Raw genomic sequence first — 21,352 nt, forward strand, 5'->3', positions numbered from 1 at the left:
GCGAAGGGCTACCAGTTTGATACACACTTAAATAAATTGCCAGAAATAGCCAATTTGCTCAATTTACCTTTAACTCTGTTATTATTAATAATTAATGATATTTACACTTAATTGAACGGTTTAAAAAAGGAGAAAACACGGGGAAAAAATGACAATTACATTTTGAAACATAGTTTATCTTCAATTTCGACTCTTTAAAATTCAAAATTCAACCGAAAAAAAGAAGAGAAAAACTAGCAAATTCGAATCTTTTTGAAAAAATTAAAAAAATTATTTATGGAACATCATTAGTAATTTTTCCTGATTAAGATTAATTTTAGAATTTTGATGACATGTTTTAAATAGGTTAAAATCCAATCTACACTTTGTTAGAATATATAACAAATTGGACCAAGCTGTATTTCTAACAAAGACAAATCATTATTTCTTCTAGATTTTCCAGAACAAAAATTTTAAAAGAAATTCAAAAGACTTTGAAATAAGATTTAAATTTGATTCTCCAGATTTTCTAGATTTTCCAGAATAATTTTTTTGAATTTTAATCATAATAAATTTGAAGAAATATTTCACAAATATTCTTCGTCGAAAAAACAAGCTAAAATGAAGAATTAAATTAAAATGTATTTATTATTCTTTACAATAAAAAAAATAAATTTACTTGAACATTGATTTAAATTGTCAGGAAAGAAGAGGAAGGAATTTAAAAGGTAAAAAGGTATATGTGTTTAAAAATCCTAAAATCATTTTTAAGGTTGTATTTTTTTCTCTAAAATTGTTTTTCTGAAAGTTATAAGAAGCAAAGTAAAAAAATAAATGAATTTATTTAAACAAGTGAAGACCAAGTCTTTCAAATATTTTCTTGGATTTTCAAATTCTATTTGAGTTTTGTCTCTCTTAGAATTAAAAATGTCGGGCAAAGCGAGACCAGCTTGCTAGTAAATAAATACAATTTAAAAAATAGATGCAGCTCACTGGTAAGTGCTGCTATTTGAGCTATTTTTAGAACAGGCCAGCGGGCTACTCATCTGGTCCTTACGGGCTACCTGGTGCCCGCGGGCACCGCGTTGGTGACCCCTGCTCAAAACCAACAGGGTTCTTGCAGTGACATTCCAACGGTACTCCCAAAGATCATCAGTTTAAAAGTTACTTTGAGAGCTGGAGAGAAAACCGCAAACCGCTTTGACTCTCCTGTTGTCGCTCAAAACCAATAGGACACTTGTCGCACCTGCCAGTTCAACGACAAGCCAAAAGCAGAGACGGCGGCCTCCTTAACGAGAAGCCATCAGGTGTATGAATGTGAGTGTGAATGTTGTCTATCTGTGTTGGCCCTGCGATAAGGTGGCGACTTGTCCAGGGTGTACCGCGCCTTCCGCCCGAATGCAGCTGAGATAGGCTCCAGCTTCCCCCGCGACCCCAAAAGGGACAAGCGGTTGAAAATGGATGGGTGGATTTGCATTATTGACTTTATTTTGCTCAAAATAGTATGTAATAAACGAGAATAATGAAATAAATATGTAATTGATATTGTTACGCCGCCATCCTTTTGTCTGGTTATGACTGTCATAAAAATGAAATTATTCAGTAATATTAAAATAATGTACACTACCGTTCAAAAGTTTGGGGTCACCCAAACAATTTTGTGGAATAGCCTTCATTTCTAAGAACAAGAATAGACTGTCGAGTTTCAGATGAAAGTTCTCTTTTTCTGGCCATTTGGAGCGTTTAATTGACCCCACAAATGTGATGCTCCAGAAACTCAATCTGCTCAAAGGAAGGTCAGTTTTGTAGCTTCTGTAACGAGCTAAACTGTTTTCAGATGTGTGAACATGATTGCACAAGGGTTTTCTAATCATCAATTAGCCTTCTGAGCAAATGAGCAAACACATTGTACCATTAGAACACTGGAGTGATAGTTGCTGGAAATGGGCCTCTATACACCTATGTAGATATGGCACCAAAAACCAGACATTTGCAGCTAGAATAGTCATTTACCACATTAGCAATGTATAGAGTGTATTTCTTTAAAGTTAAGACTAGTTTAAAGTTATCTTCATTGAAAAGTACAGTGCTTTTCCTTCAAAAATAAGGACATTTACATGTGACCCCAAACTTTTGAACGGTAGTGTAAGTGTCAGCATTGGTGTGACCAATAGTGTCACTGTAACTACCGTATTTTTCGGACTATAAGTCGCAGTTTTTTTCATAGTTTGGCCGGGGGTGCGACTTATACTCAGGAGCGACTTACGTGTGAAATTATTAACACATTAGCGTAAAATATCAAATAATATTATATAGCTCATTCACGTAAGAGACTAGACGTATAAGATTTCATGGGATTTAGCGATTAGGAGTGACAGATTGTTTGGTAAACGTATAGCATGTTCTATATGTTATAGTTATTTGAATGACTCTTACCATAATATGTTACGTTAACATACCAGGCACGTTCTCAGTTGGTTATTTATGCCTCATATAACGTACACTTATTCAGCCTGTTGTTCACTATTCTTTATTTATTTTAAATTGCCTTTCAAATGTCTATTCTTGGTGTTGGGTTTTATCAAATACATTTCCCCCAAAAATGCAACTTATACTCCAGTGCGACTTATATATGGTTTTTTCCTTCTCTATTATGCATTTTCGGCCGGTGCGACTTATACTCCGGAGCGACTTATACTCCGAAAAATACGATACTTTGTATTATAGCCCAAAACTAATGTCAAGTATCCAAACAACGAAAGAATAAGTGCTTTTTACATTTTAACAGAAGTGTTACAATAGAAAGTAACGGGACATTAAAAGTAAATTATCAAGTAGGTTAATAATAGTTTTGGCTGCATTATATATTATATAGATTTTAGGCCATATCGCCCAACCCTAATAAGACTAGGGCTGCAACTAACGATTCATTTGATAATCGATTAATCTGTCGATTATTACTTCGATTAATAATCGGATAAAAGAGACAAACTACATTTCTGTCCTTTCCAGTATTTTATTGAAAAAACCCAGCATACTGGCACCATACTTATTTTGATAATTGTTTCTCAGCTGTTTGTACATGTTGCAGTTTATAAATAAAGGTTTATTTAAAAAATAAAAAATAAAAATAAAAAAAAAGCCTTAGCATAGATCCAACGAATCGATGACTAAATTAATCGGCAACTATTTTTATAATCGATTTTAATCGATTTAATCGATTAGTTGTTGCAGCCCTAAATAAGACACTAATAAAATCAATAGGATTCATGCAGTACCGTATTTTTCGTATTGTAAGTCACTCCGGAGTATAAGTCGCACCGGCCGAAAATGCATAATAAAGAAGGAAAAAAACATATATAAGTCGCACTGGAGTATAAGTCGCATTTTTGGGGGAAATGTATTTGATATAATCCAACACCAAGAATAGACATTTGAAAGACGATTGCTGATATACGTCTAGTCCAGGGGTGTCCAAACTTTTTCCACTGAGGGCCGCACACTGAAAAATCAAAGCAATCGGGGGCCATTTTGATATTTTTTTATTTTAAAAACCAATACAATATACTGTATGTATAAAAAAATATACATTAAGGCCTCCACTCAGGCTTGATCCCGGGGACCCCAAAGGGTTTTGGTCCAAAAAACGTTTCAAATGTGTCATTATTCAGTATTATTATCTCTAGATCAACATTAGGTCTATCTGTCAATATAACGTTTTTAAAGATTTAAGTTGTATGCTCTTTTTGTCAAAGAAAACCCTGTTTTTTTTATGGAAAAAAACACAAAATATGCAATATTTTCATCCAATAAAATTTTTAAGAGGAATATTTCCGATTATATAATAATTGGAGTCTTAAAAAGGTCAATAACTCATAACACCATTGATTTTAATTCATTATTATTTTTTGAGCAATGACACTTAAAAACAAATCACACAAAAATTATTGGGGAACCAACAGGGTCCTACTCATTAAAGTGTTAAAAAATAAATGATACATTTTTTTTACTGTTTACTTTTAACACAATAATCTCGAGATCAACTTCAGATTAGGGCTGCAACTAACGATTAATTTGATAATCGATTAATCTGTCGATTATTACTTTGATTAATCGATTAATAATCGGATAAAAGAGACAAACTACATTTCTATCCTATCCAGTATTTTATTGAAAACAGCATACTGGCACCATACTTATTTTGATTATTGTTTCTCAGCTGTTTGTAAATGTTGCAGTTTATAAATAAAGGTTTATTTAATTTTTAAAAAAATAATTAAAAAAAATAAATAAATAAAATAAAAATAAAAATAAATAAATAAAATAAAATAAAAACCTCTGCGCATGCGCATAGCATAGATCCAACGAATCGATGACTAAATTAATCGGCAACTATTTTAATAATCGATTTTAATCGATTAGTTGTTGCAGCCCTACTTCAGATCTATCCGTCAATTATACGTTGTATTGTTGTTTATGTTTTTTGTTCGTTTTAGGCCCTTCTTTAAAAAAAAAAAAAAAGCTACATTTTTTATATGGCAAACACAAAATATGCAACATTTTACCAAAAAAATATCTCAAAGTGCAATATTTAATGTGACGTAATTGGAGCCTGGGATAGGTCAATAATTCATAATAACATTGATTTTGATTTATTAATATTTTTTAAAGAAAGAAATGGCAGCTTTGTGTTATTAGAGTCAACATTGCAACATTTTCTTGTTACATTTCACCTGTTTGCTCTTTCATACCACTTTTTATGTTTTTAATCGTATTTTAAAATGGGCCGTGGGGCCATTAAAAAAATGACCTGCGGGACGCAAATGCCCCCCGGGCCGCACTTTGGACATCCCTGGTCTAGTCTCTTACGTGAATGAGCTAAATAATATTATTTGATATTTTACGGTACCCCCGGCCAAACTATGAAAAAAACTGCGGTAATTAACCTTCATGTGTTGCAAACCAGAAAAGCTCCTTCGCTGCACTGATTTGACCTTTGACCTCAGTTACCCTCACTCTGCTACCTTGTCCTATATTCAGTGTGTCACTCAAAACTAGAGATGCCCGATAATATCGGCCTGCCGATATTATCGGCCGATATATGCGTTAAAATGTAATATCGGAAATTATCGGTATCGTTTTTTTTATTATCGGTATCGTTTTTTTTTTTTAGTTTTTTTTATTAAATCAACATAAAAAACACAAGATACACTTACAATTAGTGCACCAACCCAAAAAACCGTCCCTCCCCCATTTACACTCATTCACACAAAAGGGTTGTTTCTTTCTGTTATTAATATTCTGCTTCCTACATTATATATCAATATATATCAATACAGTCTGCAAGGGATACAGTCCGTAAGCACACATGATTGTGCGTGCTGCTGCTCCACTAATAGTACTAACCTTTAACAGTTAATTTTACTCATTTTCATTCATTACTAGTTTCTATGTAACTGTTTTTATATTGTTGTACTTACTTTTTTATTCAAGAAAATGTTTTTAATTTATTTATCCTATTTTACTAATTTTTTTAAAAAGTACCTTATCTTCACCATACCTGGTTGTCCAAATTAGGCATAATAATGTGTTAATTCCACGACTGCATATATCGGTTGATATCGGTATCGGTAATTAAAGAGTTGGACAATATCGGAATATCGGATGTCGGCAAAAAGCCATTATCGGACATCCCTACTCAAAACCAATAGGGATCCCGCCGTGACGTCACCACAGCCACTCCCAGAGATGCTCGCAGACGTAAAGACGCTTTTAAAAGGACTGATGGTGAGCAATTAACCGGCAGGATGAGTGCGACATTTCATCTGGAGTGTTGCATTATGGGAAACGGGCCTATAAACTCTCACAATCAAGCGCGCTGGCGTGTTTGTTTGCACCACCGACATGCACCCCCCCCCCCTGCCGTCATCGCAGGACAGGCCATGATAGTCTGTTATTTTCCATGCGTGAGCCGGCAACAGCAAACCTCCATCGCTACCATCCAATTACGCCCCCTGCTGGCACGCCGCACGGCTGCGGCTTGTCGTCGACCGTTACTGCACAAGTCACGTCACGACAAATATTCCGACACCACATTTTTCCTGCGCGGGCCAAATACTTGCTGACAGCCAGCTGTTGATTCAGACGACGGCGTGCGATTTGGAAAAGGGGGCGGCGGCGGTGGCGAGAAGCAAGAGAGACTGGGGTGGAAAAAAAAGAGGAAGAAGCGGAAGGAACTTGCCTGTCTCTGCTGTGATCCCTCCTTCTTTTTCTTGCCATGTTTGCTGGAGGGGACAAAAAAAAAAGAAGAGACAATGTCAGGATGTCTTCCTCTCCCCCTAGTGGTCACATGGTGTCCCTGCATGTTATCTACCAGCAACAGCCCTGTGGCGGAAATGTGTTAAGATCTCTTAAGATGGGAAAGATACGGGCAAGATGATGGATGCATCATTTTCATGATCCAGTGGATTATCACCATGACATCCCCCCCAGTGCATTTGGATTACATCAAGATAAAGATGGCTATCAGACTGCTAAATAACTTCCCCTTCTCTCAGCAGACCCGTAAAGGGAATTTGCTACGCCATCTTGGCCACGCAGGTGTCCGTGCCAGGGAGGGGCTCCGGTTTCAGCTCCAGACCCTGGCAACACAGGCCGGCCCGGGACAGCGCCGCCGCCAGTCGGGGGCCGGGCACTGACCTGACGTTGAGGCTGAAGACGCGGCGCGCCACCAGGAAGCGCATCAGGTAGTAGATGACCACGATGAGCACCAGCAGGCCCAGCACCGCCCCGATGATGGAGCCCGTGATCACGCCCGCCTGGATGGGCACTGCAGTGAGGGAGGAGAGATAAAAAAAAAGTTGAAGGTCGCACTGAAGGAGACGAGCGAATGAATGAAGGCGGAGAGGGGAGTGAAGGTGGAATGGGCGGAGCTAAAGATGGCGATAACAATCTGAGCGATAACGCCAAAGTCTTCCAGTGAGGAGAAACATGCATTATTCACGACATTGGTGGCGCCCCCTACAGACAATTCATCACCTACAAAAAAAGGTGTCCAACATTTTCCACTGAGAGCATATTTAATACTAGGGATGTCCGATAATGGCTTTTTTGCCGATATCCGATATTGTCCAACTCTTAATTACCGATACAGATGTATACAGTCGTGGAATTAACACATTATTATGCCTAATTTGGACAACCAGGTATGGTGGAGATAAGGTACTTTTTTTTTTTTAATTATAAAATAAAATAAGATAAATTAATTAAAAACATTTTCTTGAATAAAAAAGAAAGTAAAACAATATGAAAACAGTTACATAGAAACTAGTAATTAATGAAAATTAGTAAAATTAACTGTTAAAGGTTAGTATTATTAGTGGACCAGCAGCACGCACAATCATGTGTGCTTACGGACTGTATCCCTTGCAGACTGTATTGATATATATTGATATATAATATCATAATCATATAATAATATAATATATAACAATTTCCCTTGTGGATCATTAAAGTTTGTCTAAGTCTAAGTCTAATGTAGGAAGCAAAATATTAATAACAGAAAGAAACAACCCTTTTGTGTGAATGAGTGTAAATGGGGGAGGGAGGTTTGTTGGGTTGGTGCACTAATTGTAAGTGTATCTTATGTTGATTTAATAAAAAAATAAAAAATAAAAATAATAAAAACGATACCGATAATTTCCGATATTACATTTTAAAGCATTTATCGGCCGATAATATCCGCAGGCCGATATTATCGGACATCTCTATTTAATACTAGAGATGTCCGATAATATCGGTCTGCCGATATCGGCCGATAAATGCGTTAAAATGTAATATCGGAAATGATCGGCATCGGTTTTTTTATTATCAGTATCGGGTTTTTTTTTTTTGGTTTTTTTTATTTTTATTAAATCCACATAAAAAACACAAGATACACTTACAATTAGTGCACCAACCCAAAAAACCTCCCTCCCCCATTTACACTCATTCACACAAAAGGGTTGTTTCTTTCTGTTATTAATATTCTGCTTCCTACATTATATATCAATATATATCAATACAGTCTGCAAGGGATACAGTCCGTAAGCACACATGATTGTGCGTGCTGCTGGTCCACTAATAGTACTAACCTTTAACAGTTAATTTTACACATTTTCATTAATTACTAGTTTCTATGTAACTGTTTTTATATTGTTTTACTTTCTTTTTTATTCAACAAAATGTTTTTAATTTATTTATCTTATTGTATTTGATTCATTTTTTTAAAAAGTACCTTATCTTCACCATACCTGGTTGTCCAAATTAGGCATAATAATGTGTTAATTCCACGACTGTATATATCGGTTGATATCGGTATCGGTTGATATCGGTATCGGTAATTAAAGAGTTGGACAATATCGGCATATCGGATATCGGCAAAAAGCCATTATCGGCCATCCCTATTTAATACCCATTAAAAATGCAAAACTGAACAAGACATCCTAGTTCTTTTTGTTGACAAATCAAATTAATATCTAATAATGTAACTCATTAATAAAGTTAAAGTTAAAGCACCAATGATTGTCACACACACACTAGGTGTGGTGAAATTTGTCCTCTGCATTTGACCCATCACCCTTGATCACCCCCAGGGAGGTGAGGGGAGCAGTGGGCAGCAGCGGTGGCCGCGCCCAGGAATCATTTTTGGTGATTCAACCACCATTTCCAACCCTTGATGCTGAGTGCCAAGCAGGGAGGTAATGGGTCACATTTTTATAGTCTTTGGTATGACTCGGCCGGGGTTTGAACTCACAACCTACCGATCTCAGGGCGGACATTCTAACCCAGGGGTCACCAACGCGGTGCCCGCGGGCACCAGGTAGCCCGTAAGGACCAGATGAGTAGCCCACCGGCCTGTTCTAAAAATAGCTCAAATAGCAGCACTTACCAGTGAGCTGCCTCTATTTTTTAAATTTTATTTATTTACTAGCAAGCTGGTCTCGCTTTGCCCGACATTTTTAATTCTAAGAGAGACAAAACTCAAATAGAATTTGAAAATCCAAGAAAATATTTTAAAGACTTGGTCTTCACTTGTTTAAATAAATTCATAAATTTTTTTACTTTGCTTCTTATAACTTTCAGAAAGACAATTTTAGAGAAAAAATACAACCTTAAAAATGATTTTAGGATTTTTAAACACATATACCTTTTTACCTTTTAAATTCCTTCCTCTTCTTTCCTGACAATTTAAATCAATGTTCAAGTAAATGTATTTTTTTTATTGTAAAGAATAATAAATACATTTTAATTTAATTCTTCATTTTAGCTTCTGTTTTTTCGACGAAGAATATTTGTGAAATATTTCTTCAAACTTATTATGATTAAAATTTAAAAAAATTATTCTGGCAAATCTAGAAAATCTGTAGAATCAAATTTAAATCTTATTTCAAAGTCTTTTGAATTTCTTTTAAAATTTTTGTTCTGGAAAATCTAGAAGAAATAATGATTTGTCTTTGTTAGAAATATAGCTTGGTCCAATTTGATATATATTCTAACAAAGTGTAGATTGGATTTTAACCTATTTAAAACATGTCATCAAAATTCTAAAATTAATCTTAATCAGGAAAAATTGCTAATGATGTTCCATAAATTATTTTTTTAATTTTTTCAAAAAGATTCGAATTAGCTAGTTTTTCTCTTCTTTTTTTCGGTTGAATTTTGAATTTTAAAGAGTCGAAATTGAAGATAAACTATGCTTCAAAATTGAATTGTCATTTTTTTCGTGTTTTCTCCTCTTTTAAACCGTTCAATTAAGTGTAAATATCATTAATTATTAATAATAACAGAGTTAAAGGTAAATTGAGCAAATTGGCTATTTCTGGCAATTTATTTAAGTGTGTATCAAACTGGTAGCCCTTCGCATGAATCAGTACCCAAGAAGTAGCTCTTGGTTTCAAAAAGGTTGGTGACCCCTGATCTAACCACTAGGCCACTGAGTATGTAATAATCAATTAATAAAAGAGAAAATGTGCAGAGGGGCTGAAAATGGCCCTCTGGCCTACAACTTATGAGCTAAGATGTAATGTGCATGCCAGGCCAGTAGGTGGCGATGCCCTCCAGCGATCTTCCGTAAAACTGTCTTCAATTGTGACTAATTAACCATCTTTCTATTTTCTACCGCTTGTTTGTTTCACGGTCGCGGGTGGGAGGGGCTACGCCAGCTGCCCTCGGACGGAAGACAGGGAACACCCTGGACAAGTCACCACCGCATTGATTACAGTCATATTCGGCGCGTTGTGTTTTTTTAATCACGTGAATCACATTTGTAATATTACTGTCTCTGTATGAATGTAACAGCAGCGACATGCGGCACAAAAGATAGTACGTTGTGTCGGCGAAAAGGAGGTCTCACTATGTCACAAGACTGGTGACTTTAAATAGCAGGGACAGGATGAATTATATCTAACAAATAGTGTAAAATATTCATAATGAACTTGAACGTATATCAGAGGTATTTGAGTGTTTTTGATTGTCTCGTTTTTAGCAGAGAGTCGACGATGCTTTTGTTTTTGCGTTACTCGCATGTACCAAAAAAGGCGTCACTTTCGGGTGTGTTTTGACCAACAATAAACTGACTTTATACTAATGTAACACATTTGTGCATCACTATATTACCTGTTCAATGATGTGTATATTGTATATAAAATCACAAAAGTGATATATTACATGTACAATATGTGTACATTATATTTATATACATATATATATATATTATACAAGTGCAATATGTGTACATTATACTCATAATCGGAGCACACTCATTTGCGCATGCGTGTCAAAGCAGATTAAATTAATCACAAGTTAAAAAAACGTATTTTAAGATCATAATTCCTTAATTACTCTTTTTTTCATGCTTAATAGTTAAGGTAAAGTTAATTAAATTAAAAATCAATACTTATTGCTAAATAAAGTGTTTGTTTTTTTAATGTATAAACTTCAGCACTTTATATGGAGCTGATGTTGTATTTTAGTAAATAAAACAGATCGCATCTGTTAAATTCTGTTAAAAACAATACATTCCTTTTTTTTGTTTATATATCTACCTTTAGAATAATGTAATTCATTTGAAAATACATCAAATCGGGGGCTTTTCTCCACAATTTTTGGTGGAGATTAAAAGATTAAAATTGGATGAATTAATTACAGATAATTAATGAATCACTCTGTGGAGGGGGGGCGTGGCCTGCGGACCTGCAGCGAAGCGGGGTGTGCCAGGACCGGCTTCGAGATCAGCGACAGGTGCGTAGATGGCCCACCCGGGCGTGCTTATCTAATCACCTGTCGCTCTGTTAAAGGCGGCAGCCGGGAAGGAGAGAGGAGTTGGTGGTGGAGCACGAGCGAGAGCGAGAGCGAGAGCTAGTCTGACACAGGAAGACAATTTATTGCAAAATAAAACATTGTTGTAACCCTGGAAGCGCCTGGCATGTCGGTGATTGGTGGTCCAAAGAACCCGGAAAGCGCAAGTCTTCCACACACTCTTTTTTTGTTCAAATATGTGAGTTTAAAATTAAAAAACACTCAAAAATTGCCACTGCGATGCACGTTTTCGCTCTTTTTATGTTAACGACTTGTCAAAAAATACACATTTAATAGTTCTTGTTTTAAAAACGTGTAAACGCTCCCTTAAAGGCCTACTGAAACCCGCTACTACCGACCACGCAGTCTGATAGTTTATATATCAATGATGAAATCTTAACATTGCAACACATGCCAATACGGCCGGGTTAACTTATAAAGTGCAATTTTAAACTTCCGGTTAAAAAACGCCTAAGTATGATGACGTATGCGCGTGACGTCACTAATTAAACGGAAGTGTTGGTACACCATTGAATCCAATACAAAAAAGCTCTGTTTTCATCTCAAAATTCCACAGTATTCTGGACATCTGTGTTGGTGAATCTTTTGCAATTTGTTTAATGAACAATGGAGACTGCAAAGAAGAAAGTTGTAGGTGGGATCGGTGTATTAGCGGCTGGCTGCAGCAACACAACCAGGAGGAATTTGACTTGGATAGCAGACGCGCTAGCCGACGCTAACCACCGACCGCACGGATGATCGGGTGAAGTCCTTCGTCCTTCCGTCGATCGCTGAAACGCAGGTGAGCACGGGTGTTGATGAGCAGATGAGGGCTGGCTGGCGTAGGTGGAGCGCTAATGTTTTTATCATAGCTCTGTGAGGTTCCGTTGCTAAGTTAGCTTCAATGGCGTCGTTAGCAACAGCATTTTTAAGCTTCGCCAGGCTGGAAATTATTAACCGTGTAGTTACAGGTCCACGGTTTAATAGTATTGTTGATCTTCTGTCTATCCTTCCAGTCAGTGGTTTATTTATTTTGTTTCTATCTGCATTTGAGCCCGATGCTATCACGTTAGCTCAGTAGCTAAAGAGCTTCACCGATGTATTGTCATGGAGATAAAAGGCACTGTAAATGTCCATTTCGCGTTCTCGACTCTCATTTTCAAGAGGATATAGTATCCGAGGTGGTTTAAAATACAAATCCGTGATCCACGATAGAAAAAGGAGAAAGTGTGGAATCCAATGAGCCAGCTTGTACCTAAGTTACGGTCAGAGCGAAAAAAGATACGTCCTGCACTGCACTCGTAGTCCTTCACTCTCACGTTCCTCATCCACGAATCTTTCATCCTCGCTCAAATTAATGGGGTAATCGTCGCTTTCTCGGTCCGAATCTCTCTCGCTGCTGGTGTAAACAATAGGGAAATGTGAGCAGCACTCCAGCCTGTGACGTCACGCTACTTCCGGTACAGGCAAGGCTTTTTTTTATCAGCGACCAAAAGTTGTGAACTTTATCGTCAATGTTCTCTACTAAATCCTTTCAGCAAAAATATGGCAATATCGCGAAATGATCAAGTATGACACATAGAATGGATCTGCTATACCCGTTTAAATTAAAAAAATGCATTTCAGTAGGCCTTTAAAAAAAGTGAGGGGGTGCCTACAGTTGTTTTTTTTGGGGTCGATATGTAAATTGGCAAAACAACAGCGACAAACATCCTACTATAACCAAAAATATTCTTGCACTTCAGTCCTGCGGGGCCTCTCATCAAGGTTTAATGGAACTGGCGGGAAAATCAGCTACAACCTACTCAGTGGCCTAGTGGTTAGAGTGTCCGCCCTGAGATCGGTAGGTTGTGAGTTCAAACCCCGGCCGAGTCATACCAAAGACTATAAAAATGGGAGCCATTACCTCCCTGCTTGGCACTCAGCATCAAGGGTTGGAATTGGGGGTTAAATCACCAAAAATTATTCCCAGGCGTGGCCACTGCTGCTGCTCACTGCTCCCCTCACCTCACAGGGGGTGATCAAGGGTGATGGGTCAAATGCAGAGAATAATTTCGCCACACCTAGTGTGTGTGTGACGTCACAGGAGCTAGTATTCCTCACAATTCCCCGTTGTTTACAATGGAGCGAGAGAGATTCGGACCGAGAAAGTGATGATTACCCCATTAATTTGAGCGAGGATGAAAGATTCGTAGATGAGGAACGTTACAGTGAAGGACTTGAGAGGCAGTGATGGACGTATCTTTTTTCGTTCTGACCGTAACTTAGGTACAAGCTGGCTCATTGGATTCCACACTCTCTCCTTTTTCTATTGTGGATCACGGATTTGTATTTTAAACCACCTGGGATACTATATCCTCTTGAAAATGAGAGTCGAGAACGCGAAATGGACATTCAGTGCCTTTTATCTCCACGACAATACATCGGCGAAATGCTTTAGCTACGAGCTAACGTGATAGCGTCGTGCTTTAACTGCATATAGAAACAAAAAAAATAAACCCCTGACTGGAAGGATAGATAGAAAATCAACAATACTATTAAACCGTGGACATGTAAATACACGGTTAATGCTTTCCAGGCTGGCGAAGGTTAACAATGCTGTGCTAACGACGCCATTGAAGCTAACTTAGCAACTTCGCAAAGGGACCGCACAGAGCTATGCTAAAAACATTAGCTCTCCACCTACGCCAGCCAGCCCTCATCTGCTCATCAACACCCGTGCTCACCTGCGTTCCAGCGATCGGCAGAAGGACGAAGGACTTCACCCGATGCGTTTGGCGGCCCGGAGACGTAGGAAGTCAAGGTGAGGTCGGCGGCTAGCGCGTCTGCTCTCCAACAAAGTCCTCCTGGTTGTGTTGCTGTAGTCCGCTGCTAATACACCGATCCCACCTACAACTGTCTTCTTTGCAGCCTTCATTGTTCATTAAACAAATTGCAAAAGATGTCCAGAATACTGTGGAATTATGAAATGAAAACAGAGCTTTTTGTATAGGATTCTACGGGGTACCATAACTTCCGTTACTCTGACTTCGTCACGCGCATACGTCATCATACCGCGACGTTTCAGCCGGATATTTCCCGGGAAATTTAAAATGTCACTTTATAAGTTAACCCGGCCGTATTGGCATGTGTTGCAATGTTAAGATTTCATCATTGATATATAAACTATCAGACTGCGTGGTCGCTAGTAGTGGCTTTCAGTAGGCCTTTAAGCAATGAAAGAAATGTTGGCCTGTGTGTCATCCCTGTACAAAGTTTCACAGAACTCGGTTGAGTCGTTTTTCTGTAATCCCGGTTTGAAATTTTGATAACCTCGTTGGCGGCGGTAAAAAAAAAGTAGATAATTGCTTTCATTGAACAGGCGGCGCAGCCACGCTAACCAGGCAGCGTGACGACGAGTCCCGCCGTCGTCTGACACGCAAATTGAGATTAATTTCACACTTTTGGAGCCAGCAAAGTAACAACAATTGAGAACAGTTGGCAGCTGAGAGGAGGGAAGGCGGGGGAGCAAGGCTCACCCTTTTCGAACACCAGCAGGCGCACGCTTGAGGGTCGGCCCACGATGTCAGGAGGGTTCTTGGCGTCACAAGTGAAGGTTCCATTGTCGGCGAAGTCCAAGTTCTTCAGCAGGATGGAGCCATCGCGGCGGCCGGGGTCGCCCACGAATTCCAGGCGGTCCCTGAAGGGGCCTTTGTTATCCACGTAGGCCACACCCCCAGTGTAGTGGAACACCTGCAAGAACACATGTTGAGAAGTGGGGTACTTTCTTTCATGGAACATTCTGGTCTTTATGGCATGGGAAACGTCTATTAGCTTTATCTATTCTCTGTTGGATTCTATTTGGATTGTTGTGCATCAATAAAGGTCATCAGTTCAACTTACATTACATGTTTTGAGTAAACACATATTTTGTATTAACATGTTTTTTTGGGAATACCGGAGACCATTTAGTGTTGCCAATCTCAGCCTATATTTGTAAAAATAATAATTTAAAAAAAAAAAGAGAATATTAAACTGTTTGCTTATAATTAATTGTATTCATACATTATAATTGACATAATTCAAAATCTTAATATAACTTTTTTTTATTTAAAATGTCATAAAAAATTTAAAAAAAGATTATTCCACTTACACAAAGAATCTGACTAATATTATTCTCAAATTTAATACAATTTAAAAGAAACATTCTGACACTTAATAAAAAAAATCTAAATAAGATTATTTTCAAATTTAAGCGAAAACATATTTCAAACTTAACGTTTTTTTTTTAAACTTCTTGTAGTTTAAAAAAATCTGATTAAAATAAGATTCAAATTTAAGATGAAATGTAGTTTAAATTTGACTAATGAAATTTAAAAAACATTCTAAGACCTAAAAGAAAATCTGAATAAGATTTTCAAATTTAAGCTAAAACATATTTCAAACTTAACGTTTTTTTTTTTAAAACATCATGTAGTTTAAAAAAATCTGATTAAAATAAGATTCAAATTTAAGGTGAAATGTAGTTTAAATTTGACTAATGAAATTTAAAAAAAATTCTTAGACCTAAAAAAAAATCTGAATAAGATTTTCAAATTCAAGCTAAAACATATTTCAAACTTAACGTTTTTTTTTAAAACATCTTGTAATTAAAAAAACATCTGATTAAAATAAGCTTCAAATTTAAGATGGAAATGTAGTTTAAATTTGACTAATGAAATTTAAAAAAAATTATTTGACCTAAAAAAAAATCTGAATAAGATTTTCGAATTCAAGCTAAAATATATTTCAAACTTAACTTTTTTTTTTTTTAAACATCTTGTAATTAAAAAAAAAATCTGATTAAAATAAGCTTCAAATTTAAGAAAAAATGTAGTTTAAATTTGACTAATAACATTTTTTAAAAATTCTTAGACCTAAAAAAAAATCTGAATAAGATTTTCAAATTCAAGATAAAAATGTATTTTTAATTATAAAATATAGTACAATTAAAATCACCTTAAATTGAAAAATAAAATAAAAATAACTGTAAAAATAATGCGCTCTTTTGGCATTTCAAAGCAGCTGATAATTTTTATACGAATTAAAGTACGCTAGTTTTCATGGAAAATTCGACTAAATTGTAAAAAAAAAAAATGTTCAGAAACATTGTCAAATATTTACCACAGTTCTCGGAAAAATCTAAACAGCAATAATAATAATAATTCTCATGGGATCGGCACAAGTGTATTTCTTCAAATTTACTGAAATAAAAACATGGCTCAGATGGTAACAACTGGAGGGTTCCTGCTACGAATTCCACCTTCGCCATCCTAATCACTGCCGTCGTGCCCTTGCCACTTCACCCACCCTGCTCCCAGTGCCGCTCACACTGGTGCATGACTGTTTGGTGGTGGTGGGAGGCACAAATTAGCAGCCACGTCTATCAGTCTACTCCAGGGCAGCTGTGGCTACAAATGTAGCTTACCACCACCAAGGTGGAGTGAATGTGTAGTGAAGGAATGATGGGTTTGCAGTTCTCACTGTAAAAGTGCATGGGTGTCTAGAAAAGTTCCATATAAATGTAATATATGATTATTACTGATGCTGATGAACAAGTCTCATTTTGTTACGCTAATAAGTGCAGCAGAGGCAGGCTGTTATAAATTGACATGTTATGAACGGTGGCCATATATAGTTCAGGTAAAAATCTGCAAAAAAATAACAGCCAAGAAGGAGTAAAGTGAAGTTCCACATGCAGCAAGTAGGCCACGTTAGGACAAGGATGGAGGTGGGGGAGATAACAGGAGAGGAGGGTGAGGAGGGCGGAGCCGGGGAACGACATTACGGCAGAGGAGGGAGTGGGACGGTCAGGACGGGAGGAGATGGCGAGATTAAAGTGACGGAAGAGGACGATAAGGGCGGATGCGGCGAAATGAAAGGTGTGGGAAGGAGAGCGCGATTAGAAGTTAATGCATGCAAATTACACTTGTAATGTGTGTGTGTGTTGCGTTTATTCATTAATAAGTACATTGTGCTTTCTGACATGCTTTTATCTCAATGGTGAGGTTGTCCTCCCGTGTTGACATTGAAACCCACTCATCCAAACACTACATTGAAATACAATTAAAGATTTTAATCTTAGAAAATGATTTGTTTAGACTTTACCACATTTTTTTTTTCAAACTTATTTTAGATGTTTTATTTAGACTTGTTGATTGATTGATTGAGACTTTTATTAGTAGATTGCACGGTACAGTACATATTCCGTACAATTGACCACTAAATGGTAACACCCGAATAAGTTTTTCAAACTTGTTTAAGTCGTGGTCCACGTTAATCAATTCATGGTACAAATATATACTATCAGCATAATACAGTCATCACACAAGTACGTAATTTCCGTACTATAAGCCGCTACTTTTCCCCCTCGTTCTGGTCCCTGCGGCTTATACAAGGGTGCGGCTTATTTACGGCCTGTTCTTCTCCGACACCGACGAAGAGGATTTCGGTGGTTTTAGTACACAGGAGGAAGACGATGACACAATGATTTAAGACTGACTTTTCATATGGCTGGTTATTTTGATAACGTACAGGCGAGCACTTTCTATTACTTTGCACCGTCGTATTATTTGTACTCTGCACGAATGCTGTTCGCCATGTCAAAGATGTGAAAGTTTGATTGAATGATTGAAAGATTTATAGTTAATAAATGGGACGCTTGGCGTTCCCAAACAGTCATCTCTGTCCCGACAATCCCCTCCGTGGTAGCAGGAACCCCTATATACTACGGTAATTACGCATCAAAACCCTGCGGCTTATAGTCGGGTGCGGCTTATACATGGAGCAATCTGTATTTTCCCCTAAATTTAGCTGGTGCGGCTTATAGTCAGGTGCGGCTTATAGTCCGGAAATTACGGTACATTGAATTATTTACAATCCGAGGGATGGGATGTGGAGGGGGTTAGGTTTGGTTGATATCAGCACTTCAGTCATCAACAATTATATCATCTGAGAAATGGACATTTTAACAGTGTAGGTCTGACTTGGTAGGATATGTACAGTGAGCGGTGAACATAGTGAGCTCAGAAAGCATAAGAACAAGTATATACATTTGATTATTTACAATCCGGGGAGGGTGTTAGTCTAGGGTTGTAGTTGCCTGGAGGTGTTCTTTTAGTGCGGTTTTGAAGGAGGGTAGAGATGCACTTTCTTTTACACCTGTTGGGAGTGCATTCCATATTGATGTGGCATAGAAGGAGAATGAGTTAAGACCTTTGTTAGATGGATAATCTGGGTTTAACGTGGTTTGTGGAGCTCCCCCTGCATGGCCATCATTATTAGCCCTTACATTGTGACCGTTGCCTCTCTTTGCTGATTGGTTGGAAGACATCCTATGCTCTACTGACTTGTCAAATTCAAGCACAAGTGGGCAAATGTGGTTTCAATCAGAATGCAGGATGATGATGTCATGAAAGCAAGTGTTGTGTCCGGCCAATGTGTGTGTACGTGTGTGTGTGTGTGTGTGTGTGTGAGTCCATTACAGAGATGCTGTCCCGCGAGCCGTCAGGCCTGTACGTCCAGGAGAAGGTGACGTCCTCCGAGGTCCAGCGCCAGGAAAAGAAGGAGCAGGAGAGCCGCACGTCCGAGCCCACCAGGGCGTGGCGCTCCCAGCCCGTGTAGATCACGATGGCCTCAGACTTTTCGGGCACTAGAGGGTGAGGAGGATGAGGACAGGATGGTCATGATCACACACTTTGTGTGTACACCAGACCTGGGCAAATTAAGGCCCGGGGGAGGGGGGGGGGGGCCACATGCGGCCCGTTAAGCTTTTCAATCTGGCCCGCCGGACATTCCCAAATAATTTTTTTTAGAACTTTAAGATGGAAAGTGTAGTTACCATTATGATGTGCAGTGATGTTTTCTAATGACCTATAAGTCTTCAACTATACAAAGTATTTCAATGGTTGGAATCTGCACTTATGGCTGATATACCAGTTACTATGGTCATCTTATTAGTTACTATGGTAATCTATGTCACAGCAGCTCAGACGAGGCACCAAGCAGTGTGGGCGGGAAGCGTTTCCACGGACGCGGAAGGAGATTTTCACAACAAAGTTCTAAAGCTTAATGATATATCAGATGTATCAGATTGTAGGTGGGTTTATTTTCTACCCTTCGCGTTCATATTTCACTGTTTTTGTTGCATTTTTGTTGCGTTTCACTTGATTGTAAGATATGTCGATCGAAAAAGGGGTGTGACGTTTATATTTTGTCAATATTCAGTGTTTTATCGTTCGTAGAAAAAAATTGAAATTCCACTATGTTTTTTAAGGCGGTCTGTCATAACGTTTTTAGCATTCAATCAGACATTATTATGAGGTTTTGTATGGCTGATATACCAGTTACTATGGTAATCTAATTAGTTACTATGGTAATCTACGTCACAGCAGCTCAGACGAGGCACCAAGCAGTGTGGGCGGGAAGCGTTTCCACGGACGCGGAAGGAGATTTTCACAACAGAGTTCTAAAGCTTAGTGATATATCAGATGTATCAGATTGTAGGTGGGTTTATTGTGTACCCTTCGCGTTCATATTTCACTGTTTTTGTTGCATTTTTGTTGCGTTTCACTTGATTGTAAGATATGTCGATCGAAAAGGGGTGTGACGTTTATATTTTGTCAATATTCAGTGTTTTATCGTTCGTAGAAAAATTTGAAATTCCACTATGTTTTTTAAGGCGGTCTGTCATAACGTTTTTAGCATTCAATCAGACATTATTGTGAGGTTTTGTATTAGTGTTCCTAAAAATAGATACACCGGCCCCCAGACACATTTTTTTCTCTAAATGTGGCCCCCCCGAGTCAAAATAATTGCCCAAGCCTGGTGTACACTATACTAGGTGGTCAAATGATTGGTTTTTATTCAGATCAATAACACCTTGGAATTTGGATTAATCATGTTTAATCACACGTTATTTACCCGCTTGCAGAATTCAAATTAACTTAAAAAAAAGAGCCCAATATTTGGACATAAGTCCACTATGCGCAGTTAAAGTAAAGGGGCACAAATCTGCATGACTAATGTGATAATTGTTTGTGATTAATCACACGAGTCAAGTCGTTATTTTTGACATCCCAGGGGCCGTACTTATCAAGCTTCTTAGAGTGCCATTTTACACTTAAGTCCTGAGAATTTGCGAAATTTAGTCCTACTCTCAAACTTAGGAATAAAAGCTTTTTATCAACGTTCTTAAGTCTAAGAATCACTCCTACTCTCCACGATATTTAAGAGACCTTCAGAGGTGTCTTAAGTGGTTAGGAGTTGCCAGCAGGGGATGGCACTGAGGCGAGAGAGACGTGCGCGAACGTTCAGGGAACGGAACAATGTTGGGTTTTTTTTTATGACGAGCAGATGATCAAACGGTATCGTTTAGACAGAGCGGATATTATTTTTGTCACAGATTTAATACTTTTCGATTCCTTGTTGATTTCTGCATGTGTCTGCAGTGGGCTAGTATATATAGAGCCACCCACACCAGTTTCAAATTAGTTGCCTAATTAATGAATTGGAAAGAAAATGTTATGACAGTAGCGTATGTGTGTGGCCGTGAGGTGAGTGACGTCAGTGAGTGTGTGGGCGAGAGAAGAGAGGGAGCGGTAGCGTGAGTGCCGGCGGGGACTAGTTTGTTTTGTATTATTTTGTAGTTTATTGTCAAAATATACACTCCCGTTGTCCACTTAAATATTTCCAAGATATTTCTTTATTCTCAGACAACGGATTCCCTTCCGTGATTGGTCATTTCTATGGACACAGAAATGACGTCACCTAAAATTCCGTTTACGGCACATAGTAATGTCGTAATTCAGCTCTGAGTGTGACACTTAAGATTCAGTCCTACACTTCGCTGAAAGTGTGAGTAAGACGCTTGATAACTAACTTTTAAGTGCAGCTTTCAGCCAAGAATTTATTTACTCTTAAGTCAACTCTTAGCAGACTTCTTAGGAGTAATTCTAAGAAGCTTGATAAGTACGGCCCCTGGTATACATGTGTTTTGACTTTTTTTTTTTAGCTTTTT

At 37.8% G+C, this 21,352-nt stretch overlaps 1 protein-coding gene across 3 annotated transcripts in view; it reads right to left on the reverse strand.

Moving 5' to 3' along the window:
• mpz (myelin protein zero) overlaps window positions 1-21,352 on the reverse strand; it is a 42,084-nt gene that overhangs the window by 20,112 nt on the left and 620 nt on the right. For all 3 annotated transcript variants that reach the window (XM_062023167.1, XM_062023165.1, XM_062023166.1), the window contains exons 2-5: window positions 18,819-18,985; window positions 14,835-15,048; window positions 6,679-6,808; window positions 6,221-6,263 (exon numbers count right to left, since the gene is read on the reverse strand). In XM_062023167.1, coding sequence (XP_061879151.1) covers window positions 6,221-6,263; window positions 6,679-6,808; window positions 14,835-15,048; window positions 18,819-18,985 — 554 coding nt within the window. The remainder of the gene's footprint in view (window positions 1-6,220; window positions 6,264-6,678; window positions 6,809-14,834; window positions 15,049-18,818; window positions 18,986-21,352) is intronic.

This window comes from Entelurus aequoreus, linkage group LG16, assembly GCF_033978785.1.
Source record: "Entelurus aequoreus isolate RoL-2023_Sb linkage group LG16, RoL_Eaeq_v1.1, whole genome shotgun sequence".
NCBI classification, from domain to species: Eukaryota; Metazoa; Chordata; class Actinopteri; order Syngnathiformes; family Syngnathidae; genus Entelurus; species Entelurus aequoreus.